At 46.0% G+C, this 19,108-nt stretch overlaps 1 protein-coding gene across 1 annotated transcript in view; it reads right to left on the bottom strand.

The window, feature by feature from the left end:
• Positions 1-17,256, bottom strand: part of GAB4 (GRB2 associated binding protein family member 4) — a 36,196-nt gene extending 18,940 nt beyond the window's left edge. Inside the window, 5 exon segments of the mRNA XM_032271423.1 lie at positions 4,502-4,707; positions 9,081-9,265; positions 9,268-9,394; positions 16,478-16,662; positions 17,202-17,256. Coding sequence (XP_032127314.1) covers positions 4,502-4,707; positions 9,081-9,265; positions 9,268-9,394; positions 16,478-16,662; positions 17,202-17,256 — 758 coding nt within the window.
• Between the last annotated feature and the right edge of the window lie 1,852 nt (positions 17,257-19,108).

Genomic DNA, 19,108 nt, shown 5'->3' with positions numbered 1-19,108 from the left:
TATAAAATATTTGTTAAAGAAATTAAAAAGGACAGGAAAATGGAAGAACATCCCATGTTCATGATTGCAAACATCAATATTGTTAAAATGTCCATACTACCTAAAGAAATCTGCAGAGTCAATGTCTATCAAAATATCATTCTGTATTCTCTAAAGAAATAGAAACAAAAATTCTATTTCTATGAAATCACACAAGAATCAGAACAGCCAAGGCAACCCTGAGCAAAAAGAACAAAACTGGAGGTATCATATTACCTGACTTCAAAATATACTACAAAGCTATAAACAAAACAGCATGGCACTGGCTTAAAAATGGACATACAGAGCAATGGAACAGAATACAGATCCCAGAAATAATGCATTCAATAATACAGTCAACTGTAATAATGCATTTACAGTCAACTCATTTTCAACAAAGATGCCAAGAATATACATTGGGAAAAGAATAGTCTCTTCAATAAATGGTGCTAGGAAAAATAAATGTCAATATGAATGTCCGAATGAAACTAGAGCCCCATCTCTCACCCTATACAAAAATCTACTCAAAATTGATTAAACATGTAAATGGAAGACCTGAAACCATGAAACATCTAGGAGAAAACACTTCAAAACATTGGTCTAGCTAAAACGTTCTTGCATAAGACCTTAAATGCATAGGTAATCAGAGCAAAAGCTGACAAATGGGATTATATCAAGCTAAAAAGCTTCTGCATAGCAAAGGAAAAAATTAACAAAGTTAAGAGACAATCTACAGAATAGGAGAATGTATTTTCAAACTATTCATCCAATAAGAAATCTACAAGGAACTCAAATAACTCAATGGACTAAAAAAAAAAATCAAATAATCAGATTACAAAATGGACAAAGGATCTGGACAGACATTTCTTCAAAGAAGACATACAAATGGCAAACAGGTAAATGAAAAAATTATCAACATCACTAATCATTAGGAAAATGCAAATCAAAACTACAATGAGATATCATTTCCCCTAGTTAAAATGGCTATTATCAAAAAGATAATAACAAATGCTGGCAAAGGCATGAAGAAATGGGAATGCTCTATATACTCTTCGTAGGCATGTAAATTAGCACAGCCACTATGCAAAACAGTGTGGAGGTTCCTCAAAATACTAAAACTAGAATGACCATATGATCCAGCAATCTCACTGCTGGGTATATGTCCAACATTTGTATTATCTTGAGGTTCACATCTGTGTCTTCTGATTAGAACTGGTTAAATTCTGCTGGCTCTCCATAAGCTGAGAAATTGTGAATTACATCCTGACTGTTGTGCATGTTGTGTTGTGTGTAGACTGTGGGCTGCCATAATCCTTGGGAGAATGTTGATGTTTCAGTTTCTGCAGGAAATCAACCTGTTTAGGTTGAGACTACAAGTTCTGTCTCTCCTGTGTGTGGTAGTTCCAAGCTGTGCTCAGTTCATAGAGCTTTTTTACACTGGTTTGGGTCTTTCCACGCACGTGTAGCTCAAGGTGAACATAAGACTTGAGTGGTTTCATGCTCAGAATTAGCAGATCCCTTCTCCAGCTCACTCTGCTCTGGAATCCTTTCTAGCTCCACTGGGCTCCTTTCTGGTTCCTCTACCTAGAAAGATGGGGTTTCCAGGAAAGTTTTAACCACTGGCCCCGCTGTGCTGCTTTGTGTGGGCTCACCCTGGAGGCAAATTCATGGAAGACAGAAAATTGACCTCTGTGTATTTGCTGCTCCAAGTTTTTCTCTGGTCCACACCCTGCCACCTTTCATTTACATCCAGAGTCTTTGGGTAATTGTATTTTGGATGTGTCCAGTTAATGTATTTATTTTTAAAGTCTCTGCAGGCTAGCTCCAAAATCTGGGTCTATTCTGGTCTGTTTCTATGTACTGAGTTCTCTAAACTGTGGGTCAACTTTTAACATTTGCTCATACTGCTAGCAGTTTTTCATCATACGCTGAATATCTGGGATCTGTTCCAGGAAAGGCCATGGATGAATCTCAGTTCTTTCAAGAGTCAAATCTCTTCCAGTTCCTGCTAGAGTTTTGATTGCTTGTCAGTGTCTTCAAACAGCTGTTTTCTAACACCCCGGTTTCTAAGTCTTCAGTAGCTTTAGTATGATGCAAGCTACCCCATGACCACCAGAAACAGTATTGTCTTTCTGGACTTAAGAAAGCTTCCTTCCTATTTTTCATCTCCCCTTGGAATTTGGCAAACAGTGTTTGAACTTTTCTGTAGAAACTACCATGAGATATTGCTCATTGCCCTCTCACTCCCTCATCCACACAAGGAAAACAAAGACAGAGGACGGCACAGCACGGCCAAGGGCCGGTGGCAGTGCTGTTCCCAAGCTGTAGACAGTTCTTTCTCCTCCACTGTGCCATCTCACTACAGCTCATGACCATCGAACACTGATCATCTGCTGATGTAGACTTACTATGTGCCCTGGCTGTGTCCTCAGAGTATCTTAACACAGAAATCCGCAACATGACATCCATAACATCCAGAACATCTTAACACAGAAATCCATAACACGAGGCAGGCATCCCCAAATGCTAGGAGAGAGAACATGAAAAACTGCTGTGGTGATACAGAGAAGAAACCAACTCCTGCTGGAAAGGCTAACAGGAATTTCACAGAGAAGGGAAGAATGCAGAGAGTGGACCCTCACTGCTCATGCAGGCAGAGGTATTTACATGTCTGCCTCCTTTTGCTTCAGCTGTGTCATGGGAGTGCAGGTGTTGGTGTCTGTTAACATAACAAGCGTTCCACATAAAGTGTGGCCTGCAGACGAGCTGCACTGGCGCCATCAGACTGTGTCAGCAAGGCAGGACCGCAGGACCCACCCCAGATGAAAACAAGCATCTCAGCAAGCTCCCCGGGTGTTCCACGTGCATGTGAAAGTGTGAAGGACACTAACAGGAAGCACTGCTGCATCTTTCACAAGAACGATGACTGTGAGACCTCAGTTCTCTCTGCCCAGGCATTCATACATGCAGTAGAGGGAAAGGGGCACAGGAAGAACCACAGGTAACATGGACTGGGCATCTGCCACCGTGAACTTTATGTGTGTTCTGTCACCTTACAGTCATCAGCCTTTGAGTTAGTTGTTTCCATTCTGAAGATAAGGAAGTTGAAGGCCAAAGAGGTTAAATTAGTGGCCTAAGATTACAAGAAAAGTGGCAGAACCTGAATTTGGCTGATGCCAAGCCTGTGCCATGCTTTCCACTGCACTGTACTGCCTATCCCTGGTCTGGGACTCAGGAGAGGCAGGTACTGCTGTGGTTATGCCACTAACTAGATCAGTGACCTTGGCTAATTCATTCTATCTTTCTAGAACGCAGATCTTCATGTATCAGCTGATGGAAATGGAACTGCTAATAGTTCACAAATGAAGGAATCACTCTGCTTCAGGAAAACGGGTGGTGGAAGCGGCCTTCAGACTGAGTGTAGGAGCCCCTGCTGTGTGACAGAAAAAGGATTAGGAAACCAGGGGAGAAGCAAAGTGTGGGGCAAAGAGCTCAGGACAGGTGTGAGGACACCTGGGTTCTAGTCCTGCCTCTACCATTTGATAGCTGTGGGCCTCAGGTGCTTCACCTATAAAATGGAGAAAAATGATCTTTCTGGCTATCTCTCATATGTTTGAATGGTTCAAGTGAGATTATGTATGAAAATATTTTCACAGATGTCATGAAGTGATCTATTAACACAGCCATTTCTCTGTCTGCCTTCATTTTCACAGCATGATTTAGGTATTTCTAAACTAACTAACCAAGGAGCGTGACTGTGATCTGCGTGCCGTGGTAGCAACGGAGCACTAGCTCTGGCCAAGCCCATCCCCTCTGCACATTTGCCTGCTCCCACACTGGGAATAACACGTGATAAAACTGGTGTATGCTCTGCCCCTGTGAGAGAGCCAGTGATGTCAGAGAAGCAGAGGTCATGGCTCCAGAGCAGGGAGTCCCTGTGAAACCACCTGTGGTGATGGACATGCTGCCTACCTGTGCTAGTCACTTTGGTGGCTACTGAGCACTTGACTTGTGGCTATAAAACTGAGAAACTGAACTCGAAATTTCATTTAACTTTAAATAGCCACGACTGCAGCTACTATGGAGCAGCACAGCCTACAATTCAACTGAGCCATGGATCTGGTCAGCAATCTTAAGGTTTCATAGCTGTCCTCTTAAGGCCAACACATAAGCCAACTTTGTGATTGCAGTTCTGAAACTCTAGTCTCAAATGCTTTTTTCCCCCAATCAAACAAAATTTTCATGGCATGATTTTTTATAATGGTAGGTTTCTTAGGAATCCAATTATCACTTTGTAGCAACACAAATAAAACCAATAAAATGGGAAGGCTACATAAAAAATTATGTTTTGTTATCTATGTTTGCTTACCTGGAAAGATATAATATTGTATGTCCTTCTCTTTGAAATTTAAAAAAATCAGGGACTGAATAGAACAAGACCTTGCGGGGATCGCTCCCCACACTGGCCGTGGTGGTCCCCTACCTTGCATGTCCTGCTCTCTGGCTGGCCTGCTGGTGCAAGCAGAGACATCCCCGAGGTGAAGGGATGGGCCAGTTGGGCGGCACACGGTGAGACACAGAGGGCTCAGACGTGGGTTCTCGTTCTTGGGGGAGGTGCTGGTGGGAGCGACTGATCTCAGCTGGAGAAGAACGGGGGCCATGACTGGCTGTGGAAATGAAACAGGAAGCCTGTGAATGAAACAGGAAGGAAGGGCGTTCTTGTCCTAAAGTAGGCTGCTAGAGGCAGAAACACATGAAGACAGAGGAGCTAATCCAGCACCAGCACGCTCCCTCTCACACGCCCGCCCCCTCTATCCTCCCAGAGGAGGGCTGGGGCCTCCTGGCCATCCTGGTTGAGGAGCAGACGCTCTGCCTCCTTCCTGCCCTGGAGCAGCCTGGAGGCCTCATTGTGCCCTCCGTCATGACTGCTCAACTCCCAGAGAATGTGACTCCCCACGGTCCAGGACTGTGGTCCCAGCCCCTAGGCAAGACAGCCTCTGCAGTGGTGAGTGCCACCACCTGCCTCCTCCACGGTGGCTCCTCTGTCATGGCCTCCCTCAAGGCTAAGGCTGGCTGGGTCAAGTGAGGCTTGCCAACTGAAGCCACATTCTTGGAGGCCCTGCACAAATGTATCTGGAGCTGTTCCCAAGACTGAACCCCAGCTCTCCCACCTGTCCTTCCGTGGCATTTCAGACTCTCCTGTGGTGTTGGCAAGGAACATGGACAGGTGGTACTTAGCTGCACCCCAGGCTCAGCACACTGTTCACCTGGCTTGCTTGACCTGACAAGGCCTTTCACAGTCCGACCTGTTTCCTGCTTTCCTACACCCACAACCAAGGTACATGGCAGCATCGGCCATCCTGCACACACCGGCCTCTTTCAGGATTCCTTGCTTTGGCTTGTGCTGTTCCTTCTGTGCGGATTTCACTTCTACTCAAACTCACATGCAGACTTTAAGACCCTGCTCAAATATCGTGTTCTCTCTGAAACTCCCTGGACCGGCTTTCTTCTGGGTGTCACAGCACTTGGCCCATGTTCCCATTATAAGCTTGGTCCCATCATAGGCACTTCCTTGTCCAGCCCATGGGTTTTTGAGAACTGTGACTCATGTGGTTACCTCCACGGCCCAAGCATTTACCTAATAGAGGCCAAGTACACAGACGGTTTTTAGTCTGTTTGCAGATTAAATAACAACATACTTTCAGCAATCAAATATCCCAACAGCAAAAATTCTTCTTCAAAAGAAATGAAGGTCTACAGGTGTAATTTCAAATGATGTGATCACTAGTGGCATCATGTTTGGGTGGTGTTGATGGTGGCTTTCTAAGGGTTCTTCAAGTCATATCAGAGGGGGCAGAGTTCTCTTTCTGCCCCCTGCTATCTGGCCTATTTCTGGCTGTGCCACCTCATGGCCTGAGGCAGGAGCCCCAGCTGGCTAATTCCCCTGGAGTGCCTACTCCTCTCCAGCTGTTTCTATGCTGGGCAGGACAAGTGCTGCCAGTGAGCAACAGAAACGTCTGGGAGGGCTCTGGGAAGGATGGCTCCGCTGACAGCTATGTGCACTCCAAGATGAGCTCCCATGCAGGTCTCCAGGTGAGTGAGATGTCTGCTAACAGAATCAATGGCCTTGTAACTCCAAAAGACCTGCAACATGAGTGCTTTTCCAGTGGAGGAGAAAGGGTCTATGCTAGGGGACTGAGCAGCCACAGCAGCAGAGATGAACACAGCCGTGGCATAGGAGACACAGGAAGGGCACAGCGGGAAGCTCCGCGGAGCCTCTGCCCCTGCCATCTTGTTGGATCTGCTCCCTCCGCCTTCAATGGGGCTATTCTTCAGGGTTCTTCTCTAGACCCTCCTCAGCCTCACCCTGACTCTGGATGATGCAAGGTGATCCTGTCCTTCCACAGCCCCCAGGACCACCTAAGTGATGGAATCTCTCAAATGTGAACCTGCAGCTCAGGTCTTTCTGGGGCTCCCTGTCACAAGGCAGACACCCCACAAGCAGGTGTCCCCGACGCTCCAAGTGAACCCCTCGCACACCTATGTTCCCTCTCAGTGAGGCACATCAGTGTCACCGTCCACTCCACTCTCCAAGCCAGAGCCCTGGCGTCACTGTGACTCTTCCCTGTTTCTCACCAACCACGTCCTCTCCTTATGGCATTGCTCACGGAAAGCACTTCCACAGTGCCCTGCATCCTTAAGATGACTCACATAGCACTCCCTCTTCCTAAAACCATATAAGTATTTATTTCAACCAGTTTCTTAGCAGCACTTCCTTGTATTTCAAATGGAATTCTTGTAAAATACCAACCTTTCTCTCATCACCCCATACATTCAGCTCAAAACTCAGTGAGGGCAGAGATTCCATCTCTTTTGAAAAGGTTTTGTTCCCAGAATCAAGCACAGTGTGTGACACAACAAATATGTGTTGATCCAACAAAGGATGTGGCATAGTAAGGAACTACTCCCCTGGTGACTTTCACTGCTCCTCATCACCCTCCCAATAAAGTCCAGGCTCCTCAGTCTAGCAAGAAAGGCCACTTTTCTACAACCCACTCACCTTGCCCTGGGACCCCATGCATCCCTCATGCCCCCTGTTGAATGTGTGGGCTGTGAGCATGAGGGTGAGTTACCCACCCTCACCTCCACAGCCCCGGTCTAGCAATCAGGCAGTAGAGTCCTATCCATGACCCAGAGTCCATTTACATGCAGACCTGGGGGCAAGCTGCTTCCCACCCTAGAGTCCCCATCTCTCCACTTATGCATCAACACAGGGTAGTCATGAGGATGAAACACATGCATGCTGTAAGGTACACAGAACACCTTCTAGTCACTTCTGTATCCCCAATGCCCAGAGCTGTGTCAACACACAGTAGGTGCTCAATGCATAGAGCTGTCCCTCAGTACCCCCAGGGGACTGGTGCCAGGACCCCTGTGGATACCAAAATCTGTGCATGCTCAAGTCCCTGATACAAAATGGCTCAGTATTTGTATATAATCTGTTCACATCTTCCTACAGACTTTAAATCATCTCTAGATACTAACAACACCTAATACAATATAAATACTGTGTAAATGGGTATTACACTGTACTGCTTGGGGAGTAATGACAAGAAACTAGTCTGTATATGTTCAGTACTGATGCAACCATCGTTTGTTTTTTGTTTTTTTGTTTTTAATATTTTCCATCTGAGGTTGGCTGAACTCATGGATGTGGAACCCACCGATATGGAGTGTTGACTATATTTGTTGAGTGAATGCACTTAAACGAATAAAAGAATTTTCTCTGGGATGAAAATCCAAATATGCCTGTTCTGATGGTCAGGTCAGAGAAGTTTTGTGAATAAGATGAAGATCTGTTAACAAGATGAAGTAGGGGTTAGGCTGAGCTGGGCCTTCATGCAACACAAACCTGGAGCTCAATTCTAACAGCACCAAGCCACGGCTATCAAACCAGCCAGCTCTCTCAAATGGCCTGTAGCTCCAGAAACATCCTTTCAAAGCAGTTCTGGCAATAAACCTTGCCTGGAGAGTTTTTAAAACCAGACTGCTGTCTTTTGTCCCAGAGTTTCTGATTCAGCAAGTCTGGAGTGGGGCGTAAACTTACTTACAAGAATTACTTACTTACTTACATTCTTACAAGAATATGCATGTCTAACAAGTTCCCAGGTGATGCTGATGGTGATGAACTAAGAATAGCTTTTACATTTCAAAGGATTGTAATATTTTTATAAACAGGAATATAAAATAGAGACTGTATATGGCCTTCAAAATCTAAAATATGTACAGGAAGTATCTGCTGAGCCCTGGACCCCTGCTACTCAAAATGAAGCTTTTCTTTTCTATCCTCCCAAAAAACAGCGGGAAAGAGTGGCGCTTTTAAAAGACACTGATGCCTGGGTCGCCACTCGGAGATTCTTAGGTAACTGGTCTGGCACAGGTCCTTGGCATCAACGTTTTTGAAACATTTCCCCTTAATTCTCATGTGCAACCAGGTTCAAGAATGACCAATTTAGACAATACACTGCCTCAGAAAAAAAAAAACCCTGCTCCTCAAACTTCCTGGTGAGTAGAAGATGACCCCAAACAAACGTGAAGGAGCATTTTTACAACTTAAAACTCACTTCAAAAAGCTGAACTACTCTTTCGCGAAAGTTATCAAAACCCAAGCATGAGTCTGTATTTGCTCCTCACCTGCCCCCTCCCAAGTGATTACACATCAGTAAGAATCACAAAGCACCCCAAACAAACCCGCAAAGGGTCAAGTGCAACTGTGCCAGACAGTAGGTGGGCCAGAAGAGCCAGAGATGGATCAGCAAAGGGACGAAGGAGAGGTCTTCCCCAGGGGTGGCTGAGAGGTGACAGGGCAAAGGTGCAGTGGAGGACTGAGGACAGCAGTGGTGCCGTGCTGTCTGAAGAATCACCAAAAATGCCTTTAGTTTCATCACGAGCCCAACACTTCTTGGTCTCATTCAAGCATAATAGGGCCAAGGTCCCTCTACTATTTAGCCAACTCCCTCAAGAAGGGAGGGCAGCTGGAGCTGAGAAAGGGCTGTGTGTGCTCCCATACCTGTGCTTTCTTCAACCTGCCTGACGCCGCAGATCTGACAGATGCTCCAGGCCCACTTGTTCATGTCCTCCCTGGTCTCAGCCACCAGGTAGAAGGTACGCTCTCTGGTCTTGATGTCAAACATATAGCCCTTCTGAAGCTCCTTCCTGCTGAAGTTCAGAGTCACACCAACATCAGCTGCTCACAGAGGTTCAGGTTGATGGCACGCAGGGGCTTCTTGGAGCCATCATTCTTGTAGTATTCCAGAACATCTGGGTCACTGCTAGTCTGGCCCCTCCGCAGGATAAACCAGCATTTTCTCCAGGCCTAAATCCCACCAGGAAGGAGTAAGAAGAGGGGAAAGATTCATTTGTTATTACAATGCTTTTAACAGATCTAAGACATCATTAAGTTAACAATGGGACTTGGATCTGCACTCAGCCTGCCTCTCTTTCAGATTTCCCCAGAGTTTCAAAGATGGAGGATGACTCTGATGCATTTTACTGCAGCATCTCACCATGTCAACAGGGTCTCATCACTGCAAAATAAGATGTGTATTTCCACACTTTAGAGCAGGAGGTTGGGTAAGGACAATTTATAGCAACAATTTCATTAGGCTAAAACACTGACCTCAATGCACTGCACTTTTAGGCAGAGTAGAACTCTCAAAACCACAACAACTTAGTTTATAGATGGGGACCTCCACTAAGGCATGGTGAGCTGAAGTAACAAGGTCAGAAGCAGACGTAGTAGCAGTAAACAAGTAGCAGAAAAATAGGTTTCCCAACTTTTAGTAAAATGTGCTTTTTGCCACATCATGATGCTTTAGAAGAGTCACAGAGAAACCCTTCTAAAACTTCTCTGAAGCACATGACTTCAGGACACTTCTTTTTAAAGGGACAGAGTCTTACTCTGTCACCCAGGCTGGAGTGCAGTGGTAGGGGCTGCAGTCTTTAATTCCTGGGCTTGAGTGATCCTCCCACTTCAGCCTCCCAAGTAGCTGGAATTAGACCACACACAACCATACCTAGCTAATTCTTTTACATATATTTTTTGTAGATGTGAGGTTTCACTATGTTGCCTAGGCTTACCTTGAACTCCTGGCTTCGTGTGATCCTCCTGCGCCTCTGCCTCCTCAAACAGTGGATGATTTTTCTTCTGTCTTGTTCACTGCTATATCCCTAGCACTTATAATAGTGTCTTGTACATGCTAAGTGCTCAGTATGTATTACTGAACAGATAAACTCCTTATACTACTTCACCCCATAGAATTGAATGCATGATTACATTTTCTCTTAGGCTGTCTTCTACCTTCCATCTCTTCAACAAGACTAAGTGATCCATGAGCAGACACCACATGCAGGGATAAAAGACTACCCCGGTAGAGAACTGTGGGTGAGTCTACACTTCCCCACTGGCTCCAGGCATGACCTTCTGGTAAGACACTTACCTCTTTGGAGCTTGTCTCAGCTGCTGGAATCGCCACCCCCGCCTGCCCTAAGTACCTCATAGTTGTACTATGCAAACAAACCCAAACCACTTGGTATACAACCCTGAAGGACTACAGATGTCAAGCACTGGGTTATTATCACAACTCTTTAGAGCCCAGGGGACCTACATTCTAGGATTCCTACCACCTTTTCCCACTCACCTTCTATCCCTGTCATTTTCCCCCTTATCAAACTTCCCTTCCACGACTCTATTATAATCATACCCTTGCTTCTTTCTCCATTCCTCTTATTTATCTGGCAAAACCACAGCCCCTGGCTAAACCTAATGCTTTGCCTACTCCACCTGTTCCCACTCAGCTGTGCACAGCTGGAGAGAATCACATACCCATGCTGCCTGGTCTCATTTTAACTTCAAGGGGCCCTCATGTGGCCCAATGTCCTACCATATTTATCTAGTTCACGGCTTTCTCCTGCTGTTTGGCAACAATTTCTGAACTTCTCTCCCTCTAAACCTCCAACACCCTATTTCTTTGTTTCTTATTCCAAAAGAAAATAAAAGCAATCCAAAGAGAATCTGCACCTGCTTCGCCCCCACACCCACCAGCCTGCCTGTGCCTGTAGCCCTGGAGTTTGTCACTGGGGAGCACAGAGAGTTTATCCATTCTAAGCCCAATCTTCTTGCATTTGTGAACACCCTCTCGCTCACAAAGGGACGTTACTTCAACAGTCCTCCACCTCTACTAGGATCGTTCTCATCAAGACACCGACTTCTCCCATCTTAGAAAAAAAATTAAAGTTTGTCTTCAGCCTGCGTTCTCTTCCAACCATGGCCCAGTTTTTCTACCCTCTTTACCTTAAAACTGTGAAGAGTTTCCCAGCTGCTAATCTTCATTTCCTCTTCTCCTGTTTGTTTTGTGAAATCACTCTAATCAGGCTGTTTCCCTTCTGCAGCACCAAAATGACTCATGGAAGGTCCCAAAGACTTCAACGCTGCTACATCAACTCCTGAGCCTCACTTAGTCTCCCAGCACAACCTGTACCCAACAAGCCTTGGATTGAAAAAGACTGAAGACTGAGGCACAGCCACACAGGATAGAGTTGAGGAACATAAAAATAAGTGCTACTTATTTATAGTCACCTGAAGTCTTGCCCAGGCCGCTGCTTTCAGATGCTGTGTGTGTGCATGGTGCAAGTGCATGTATATACATGTAGTGTGAGCACAGCAAGGGTACTGATAGTACTCTAGCTGGTGTTTACTCTCATATATTGCAAGGGTTTTTATGCTACTGCATTCTTTCATTTTGTGTAAATTATGCAACTGTATTTCCATATATTATTGACCTTATAGTATTCACCTTAAATTCTGTGATTTTGCTATATTCACCTAGTCCTGGTAGGACTTTTTTTTATTGCATATTAGGTTTTGGGGTACATGTGAAGAACATGCAAGACTGTTGCATAGGTACACACATGGCAGTGTGATTTGCTGCCTTCCTCCCCATCACCTATATCTGACATTTCTCCCCATGCTATCTCTCCCCAACTCCCCAGCCGCCACTGCCTCCTCTATTTCCCTCCGACAGACACCAATGTGTGATGCTCCCCTCCCTGTGTCCATGTGTTCTCATTGTTCAACACCCACCTGTGAGTGAGAACATGCGGTGTTTGATTTTCTGTTCTTGTGTCAGTGTGCTGAGAATGATGGTTTCCAGGTTCAGCCATGTCCCTACAAAGGACATGAACGCATCATTTTTGATGGCTGCATAGTATTCCATGGTGTATATGTGCCACATTTTCCCTGTCCAGTCTATCATCAATGGTCATTTGGGTTGGTTCCAGCTCTTTGCTATTGTAAACAGTGCTGCAATGAACATTCGTGTGCATGTGTCCTTACAGTAGAACAATTTATAACCCTTTGGATATATACCCAGTAATGGGATTGCTGGGTCAAATGGAATTTCTATTTCTAGGTCCTTAAGGAATTGCCACACTGTCTTCCACAATGGTTGAACTAATTTACACTCCCACCAACAGTGTAAAAGTGTTCCTATTTCTCCACATCCTCTCCAGCATATATAGTCTCCAGATTTTTTAATGATAGCCATTCTAACTGGCGTGAGATGGTATCTCAATGTAGTTTTAGATTTGCATTTCTCTAATGATATGGTAGGGCTTTTTGAAGCAGATTTCTTAGAAGTTCCCATGTATGCAATCATGTCTTTTGAGAATAAAGACAATTTTACTTCCTCTTTTACAATCTGTATGCCTTTCATTTCTTTTTAATGTTTGTTACACTGACTAGACCCTTTGGTACAACACTGCATAAAAGTCATGAACGAGGCCGGGCGCGGTGGCTCAAGCCTGTAATCCCAGCACTTTGGGAGGCCGAGGCGGGTGGATCACGAGGTCAAGAGATCGAGACCATCCTGGTCAACATGGTGAAACCCCGTCTCTACTAAAAATACAAAAAACATTAGCTGGGCATGGTGGCGTGTGCCTGTAATCCCAGCTTCTCAGGAGGTTGAGGCAGGAGAATTGCCTGAACCCAGGAGGCGGAGGTTGCGGTGAGCTGAGATCGTGCCATTGCACTCCAGCCTGGGTAACAAGAGTGAAACTCCGTCTCAAAAAAAAAAAAAAAAAAAAAAAGTCATGCACACAGACATCCTTGCTTTGTCATGATCTTAGGGCAAAACATTCAGTATCTTATGATTTAGAATGATGTTAGCTGTAGGTTTTTCATAGACACAACTAATTTTCTATGGTTTGTTGAAATTTGGTCACAAAGTCTTTTGCATCTATTCGATGATCAGGTGATTTTTCTCCTTTATTCTCTTAACGTGATAAATTTGACTGGCCTGTTTTCCAATGTTAAGCCAACTTTGTATTCATCCTATAAACGCCTTGGTCATAAAGTGGCAGAACCAGACTTCAAGCCCAGCAACCTGGTTTCACGGGCTCTGCTTGTTCTCTCACCAATATCGCTTTATGTGTAGAATTCGGGTTGAGGGTAAAGGAGAGAAAACAGTGATGAAGATGGCTCTGCAAAGATAGTTGGGTGGATAATGGAATACAGTTTCCCAAATCTGTAAGCAGATCCTTGAAAGCTGTGGATCGCTCAGCTCCAGTATTCATCCACCCAACACTTTCTTCCAGTGCCTGTAACTTACTGGAAATCCTTCTGCATCCATGTTGTGTATCAATATCATTACACTCCCTAGAAGCACACTGCTGAAATATTTCTTTTAGCATTTCTCATAGAGTGGGTTGTCTGGTAATATATTGTCTTAGTTTGTTGTTGTTGTTGTTGTTGGTCTGATACTCTGACAATGTCTTTGCTTTGCCTTCATATTTTAAAACAGAATCTTCCACTGGACAGAGAATCTAGGATGATGGCACCACAGACTGTGTCATGGCCTGTGTTCTCCATGTCTTAATTTCCTCACCTGAGAAATAAGAACAGTACTGTGCCTATGCTATTAGGTTGTTCTAAGGATATGAAGTGACTCAGATAAAAGCCTTGGTACTGTGCCTCACATCTAGCAGGTATCCAATAAACCCTTAAAGAAAAACAAATGCATGCCTACAGTGATCAGATTCTGTTAGACAGGCTATACAGGATAAAAGCCACAGCTCCTGGTCTCCAAGAGCCTGAAATAGTTCTTTTGGCATTTCTTGTATTGCATGCTTTCTGATAACAACCCTTCTTAGCTTTTTTAAAAATATGACGATGTTTTCATAGTGTCTTCATTTAAAAATAAAATTGCACTGGGTGTAGAATCTCAGATGACGGTTTTCTTTCTCCAGAGCTGTTGACACATCAGTGTGCTGTCTTCTGGCCTCCACTGTTTCTGATGAAAGCTGGCTGTCATTCTGGTACAGTGTATGCTATCCCTCTGGCAGCTCTTTTTTTTTCTTTTTCTGAGACAGTGTCTCGCTCTGTCGTCCAGGCTGGTGTGCAATGGTGAAATCTTGGCTCACTGCAGCCTTCACCTTCCAGACTCAAGTGATTCTCCTACCTTGTTTTCCTTACCTTTGTCTTTAGCAGTTTGATTATGATGAGCTTAGGTAAATTCTCCTTTGTGTTTATCCTGCTTGGAATTAGCTGAATTTCAAGGAGCTGTGGGCTGCTGTTTATGACCAAATCTGGTGAAACTTCAGCTAAAATTTCTTCAAATATTTTTTCACTCCTCTCCGTCATCTTCCTTCTGGAACTTCAGTTATGCATATATTCAATTTCTTGATACCATCTCACAAAGTTTCTATTCATTTTTCAGTTCATTTTTTCGAGCATGATAAATAGCATGAAATAATAGAAATAAACTCAAGTATGTCAGTAATTACATGTCCAAATATGGCAGTAATGACAGAGGTTTGGGGGAGACTGCTAGATGAACTGGGCAAGGAAGGTCTCTCGAGGTAGTGACATTTTATAATAGCAATCACTTCTACAGAGCCTTACTACACACTAAGTACCATTCTAAGTGCTAAATATGTGTGTATGTACACATATATATATGAATTTATTTAATCCTCACAACAACCTAGTTAAATAGATATCATGACTCTAATGCACAGTTTAAGAATTGGGATGCAGAGAAGTAACTTGCTCAAAGTCACAGAGCCAGTGAGTAGTAGAGCCAACATTTGAAGCCAGAGCACATGCTCTCAATCACCTTACAACACTGCTTGAAAATATCAGCTACTAGAAGAATGAGAAGGAGTCAGGCATGTGAAAGAGGTGGGGGAAGCTGCTGTGTCCCAGGAAGAGGGCACTACAAGTGCAAAGGCCCTAAGTGGGGAAGAACTTGGCTCCTTCCAAAGACAGAAAGGGGTCACTGTGGCTGAATGACAGTGAGAGATGGAAGAGTGTGGCACGGGAGATTTGGAAGGTAGCACATGTTACACCAAGCAGTTTATTTGATGGCTCACTCTACCTCAGGGACTGAGCTCAATGCCTTGTATCAACCTTATACTATACAATTTCTTAATACAACAGTCACCTGTGATACATATTATTTGCAGCCCACATTTTGTAGAAAGTGAAACTTAATTCACTAAGTAAATTTGCCTATGATACACAGCCATTAGGTAGAGCCAGGATTCAAACCAGGTGAAACTGCCTGCAAAATTCAGGCCACAACCACATATGACATCAGGTCAAACTAAATACAATCATTTGTCCAAGAATCATCTCCGCCTCCCTAGAGAAGCACCTGGCTATGAACAGAAGTTGTACCCAGGTTTCTAAGAGACCCTTCTGACTCAGGTGACTGTGAGGGAAATGCTTTGTGCTATGGGACCTCAGATCAGGATTACATTGTTTCTGAACTCGGCTTTCTTTGTCCCAGAAAGCCAGAGTTTCTTGTCAATTTCTTCCTCTAACTCATGGTTCTAAAACTGCATCTGTATTTCAGATTCATGTCAATATTTAATATTTACTGTGTCTTTGGTCTTTTGGAGTTTCCGGCTGTCTCATGGATGTCCTACCTGGATTTGCTCCTGTGATGTTTGCTCATGCCCCACTTTCCATCTGGGCCAGGCACAGTGGACACAGTTGCCATCTGCCCTACAGGGCGGGTGTCACAGCAGCGGAAGTGTCATGTGGGTGCGAGGCTCCCGCCCTATGTGAGGCTGAGGAGGCCGCAGAGCCTGCCATGGGTCCCCACAGCCTGACCCCATTTTCGGCCCACTCCCAGACCTGCAGGCTGACGGCGCTCAGGGCAATAGGGTCCCCAGCCCCGGAATCAACTCTCTGGGTCTCAGAACGCAAACCACACAAACCTGGACCCTGTCCCTTGCTGGCAGGAGGTTGGCAGGGCGTCGCCTTCGCACGCACAGTAGAGAAGCCGCCTCCACCCGCAGTTCCTCCCGCGGACCCAGGCAGCCTCCCCCACGCCCCTCCCGGAGCCCCCAGACCCTCGGCGGTGCTCCCGGCCCCACCCGCACCTCCTGCACTCACAAAACGCCTCAACTTCTCCTCGGGGGGCGACTTCCTCAGCCAGCCGCTGCACAGCACATGGCCACCTTCCATGTCGCCGCCGGCAGGGTCACTTCCGGGTCACGAGGACCAAGGTAGAGATCCCGGGTCAGGCGGCCACAGCTCCCGGGAGGGCGAGGGCGGAGGCGGGGAAATGGGGGCCGTAGCTCACGGTGAGGGTTGAGGAGACAGGGCGGGAGGGCGCAGCTGGAGGTGAGGTGTGGGGGGCTTGCGGCTCCTTGGGGCTGTGGGGTAGAGGGCGCAGCTCTGCGAGCGGTTGGGGTCAGAGGCCCAGCTTATGGGGAGGGTAGGACCCGGGCGTAGGCGCACACGCCAGGGCGGGGTTCGGGTTCCTGCTGGGCTTTGAGTTCCGGTTCTAGCTGGCTTTGAGTTCCGGTTCTAGCTGGCTTTGAGTTCCAGTTTGGGCTTCAGCCTTTGGTTCCGCTTCTAACTTGGAGGGGAGTTTGGGATTAGTTTAGAGGAGGGCTGTGGTTCAGGGTTGGGGATTGCGGTGGGGATTTGCACCCTGGGTCAGCCTGGGTGCATCTCATGGGGACCACCGGAGGGGGGGGCATGGGCTGGGCGCCTCCTTGGGAGAGGGGAGACAGGGAGTGCAGCTGGTGGGAAGGACAAGAGTGAGGGGCGCAGCCCATTCAGGGGGCCACAGCAGAGTCCTAGGTCCTTTGTGTCAGGTGAGGAGAGGCACCGGTGGAATTCAGGTTCCTGCTGGGGTTTGAGGTCCAGTTCGGGATTTGGCCCATGGTTCAGCTTCTGACTTGAGGTGGGGTTTGGGGTTAAGGCTCAGGCTAGGGCTTGAGTTCCAGGTTGCAGTTTGGGTCCGGGGTTAGGTTTTAGAGTGAGGGTTTGGGCCTGTTTCTATTATGTATGTTTGTGAATGTATTGGCATGTCTCTGTGTGCACATGTACTTATGTCAGTGTATTTGTGTGCACGTGTCAGTGTGTGCATGCATCAGTGTGTGCATGTGTGAGTGTTCGTTGAGTGTGACACCAAGAGCCAAACCCCTCCTCCCCTTTCTGCTCCACTGTCTTATTCCGATGGGGTGGGCTTTACAAGTCCCTTCTCTGGGCCAGTTGGAGGTTCTTGTGTTGCCTGGGGAGAGAAGGGAAGGAGAGAAGAGGTTGAAGATGAGGGCGGCAATACCCAGACTAACATGTCTTTTTTACAGAGTGATTTTGAAGATTAAGCAAGCCAGTCAGTCAAGCACCTAGTACAACATTTGAAGCCCAAAGGCAGAGTGTGAGCCCCTGGTGGTGGTGGTGGCAATGGAAGGGGCAGGAGGAGAAGCAGGAGGTGGTGGGGAAGAGACACTTGGGACTGGAGCTCAGGGCTCTTCATGTAGAGGAGCTTCCAGATCCCGGAGAAGGGGCAAGACACGTGTGAGTCCCCTGGAGGCTCAAAAGGAAGGGCCAGGCTTCCCTGCCACCGCAGGCTCCACGGCCTCCTCCCCTCCTTTCCACCTCAGGAGGGAGGGAAAAAGGCGAGGAGAAGGTCCTGCAGAGGAGGCAGGATGGCCAGTGGAGGGGGACCTTGGGCACTTTTTCCCAGGGCTGTGTCCTGTGGCTGCCCCGAGGACTTCCCTGAGCAAAGACTCCTGCTCTCTCACTGAGAGCCAGGGTGGGTCCCCTGCCCCTCACCATGAAGTTCAATGAGTATTGGAGAGTCAGTGCAGGGCCAAGGGGCCAACTGCTCATCCCTGCTGCACTCACTCATCAAGAAGGATCACCAGCTGCCTGATGGTGAGCATAGAGCAGGTCTGAGTGGGCCAGACTAGTGCCAAGCAGCATACCAGAATTGAAACATGAAGAAACACAAAACCGGAAGAGACCAATAACAAATAATGAGATCAAACCTGTAATAAAAAGTCTCCCAGTAAAGAAAAGCCCAATATTCTATGGCTTCACTACGGAATTCTAACAAACAAAGAACTAACACCAATCCTACTGAAACTATTCCACAAAAATAGAGGTGGGGGATTACTTTGAAACTCATTCTGTAAGGCCAGAATTACCTTTTACCAAAATCAAAGACACTTTAAAAAACAAGACTACAGGCCAATATCTCCAATTAATATTGATGCAAAAATCCTCAACAAAATACTAGCAAACCTTTAAGCAATACATTAAAAAGATTATTCTTCATGACCATGTATGATTTATCTCAGGGATGCAAGGATGATTGTCAAAAATCAATCCATATGGTAAATCACACAAATAGAATGAAGGACAAAGATTATATAATTTAAATAAATGCTGAAAAAGCATTTGATAAAATTCAGCATCCCATCATGATTAAAAACCCTCAAAAACTGGGTACAGAAAAGATATTATTAACATAATAAAAGCCACATATGACATACCCACAACTAGTATCATACTGAATGTGGAAACACTGAAATCCCCTTCTCTAAGATCTGGAACATGAACAGGATCAAAAGTGAGTGGTCTGGGGCTCACAAGGACTTGCCCATTCCATATGAGGAGAAGCTTGGAGCTGGGAGAGTTCAGTGGGCTTCTGCTGTTGCCTTCGCATCAGGTTCAGGTGACTGCTTTGTCGGTGGGGGTAGGAGATCCTGATTTTTCTCTGAGACTCAT

This window comes from Sapajus apella, unplaced genomic scaffold (assembly GCF_009761245.1).
Source record: "Sapajus apella isolate SASKATOON/1434 unplaced genomic scaffold, GSC_monkey_1.0 scaffold231, whole genome shotgun sequence".
In the NCBI taxonomy this organism is placed as follows: Eukaryota; Metazoa; Chordata; class Mammalia; order Primates; family Cebidae; genus Sapajus; species Sapajus apella.
Note: the sequence above shows the minus strand (reverse complement) of the source record. Positions and strands in the feature narration are given on the sequence as shown.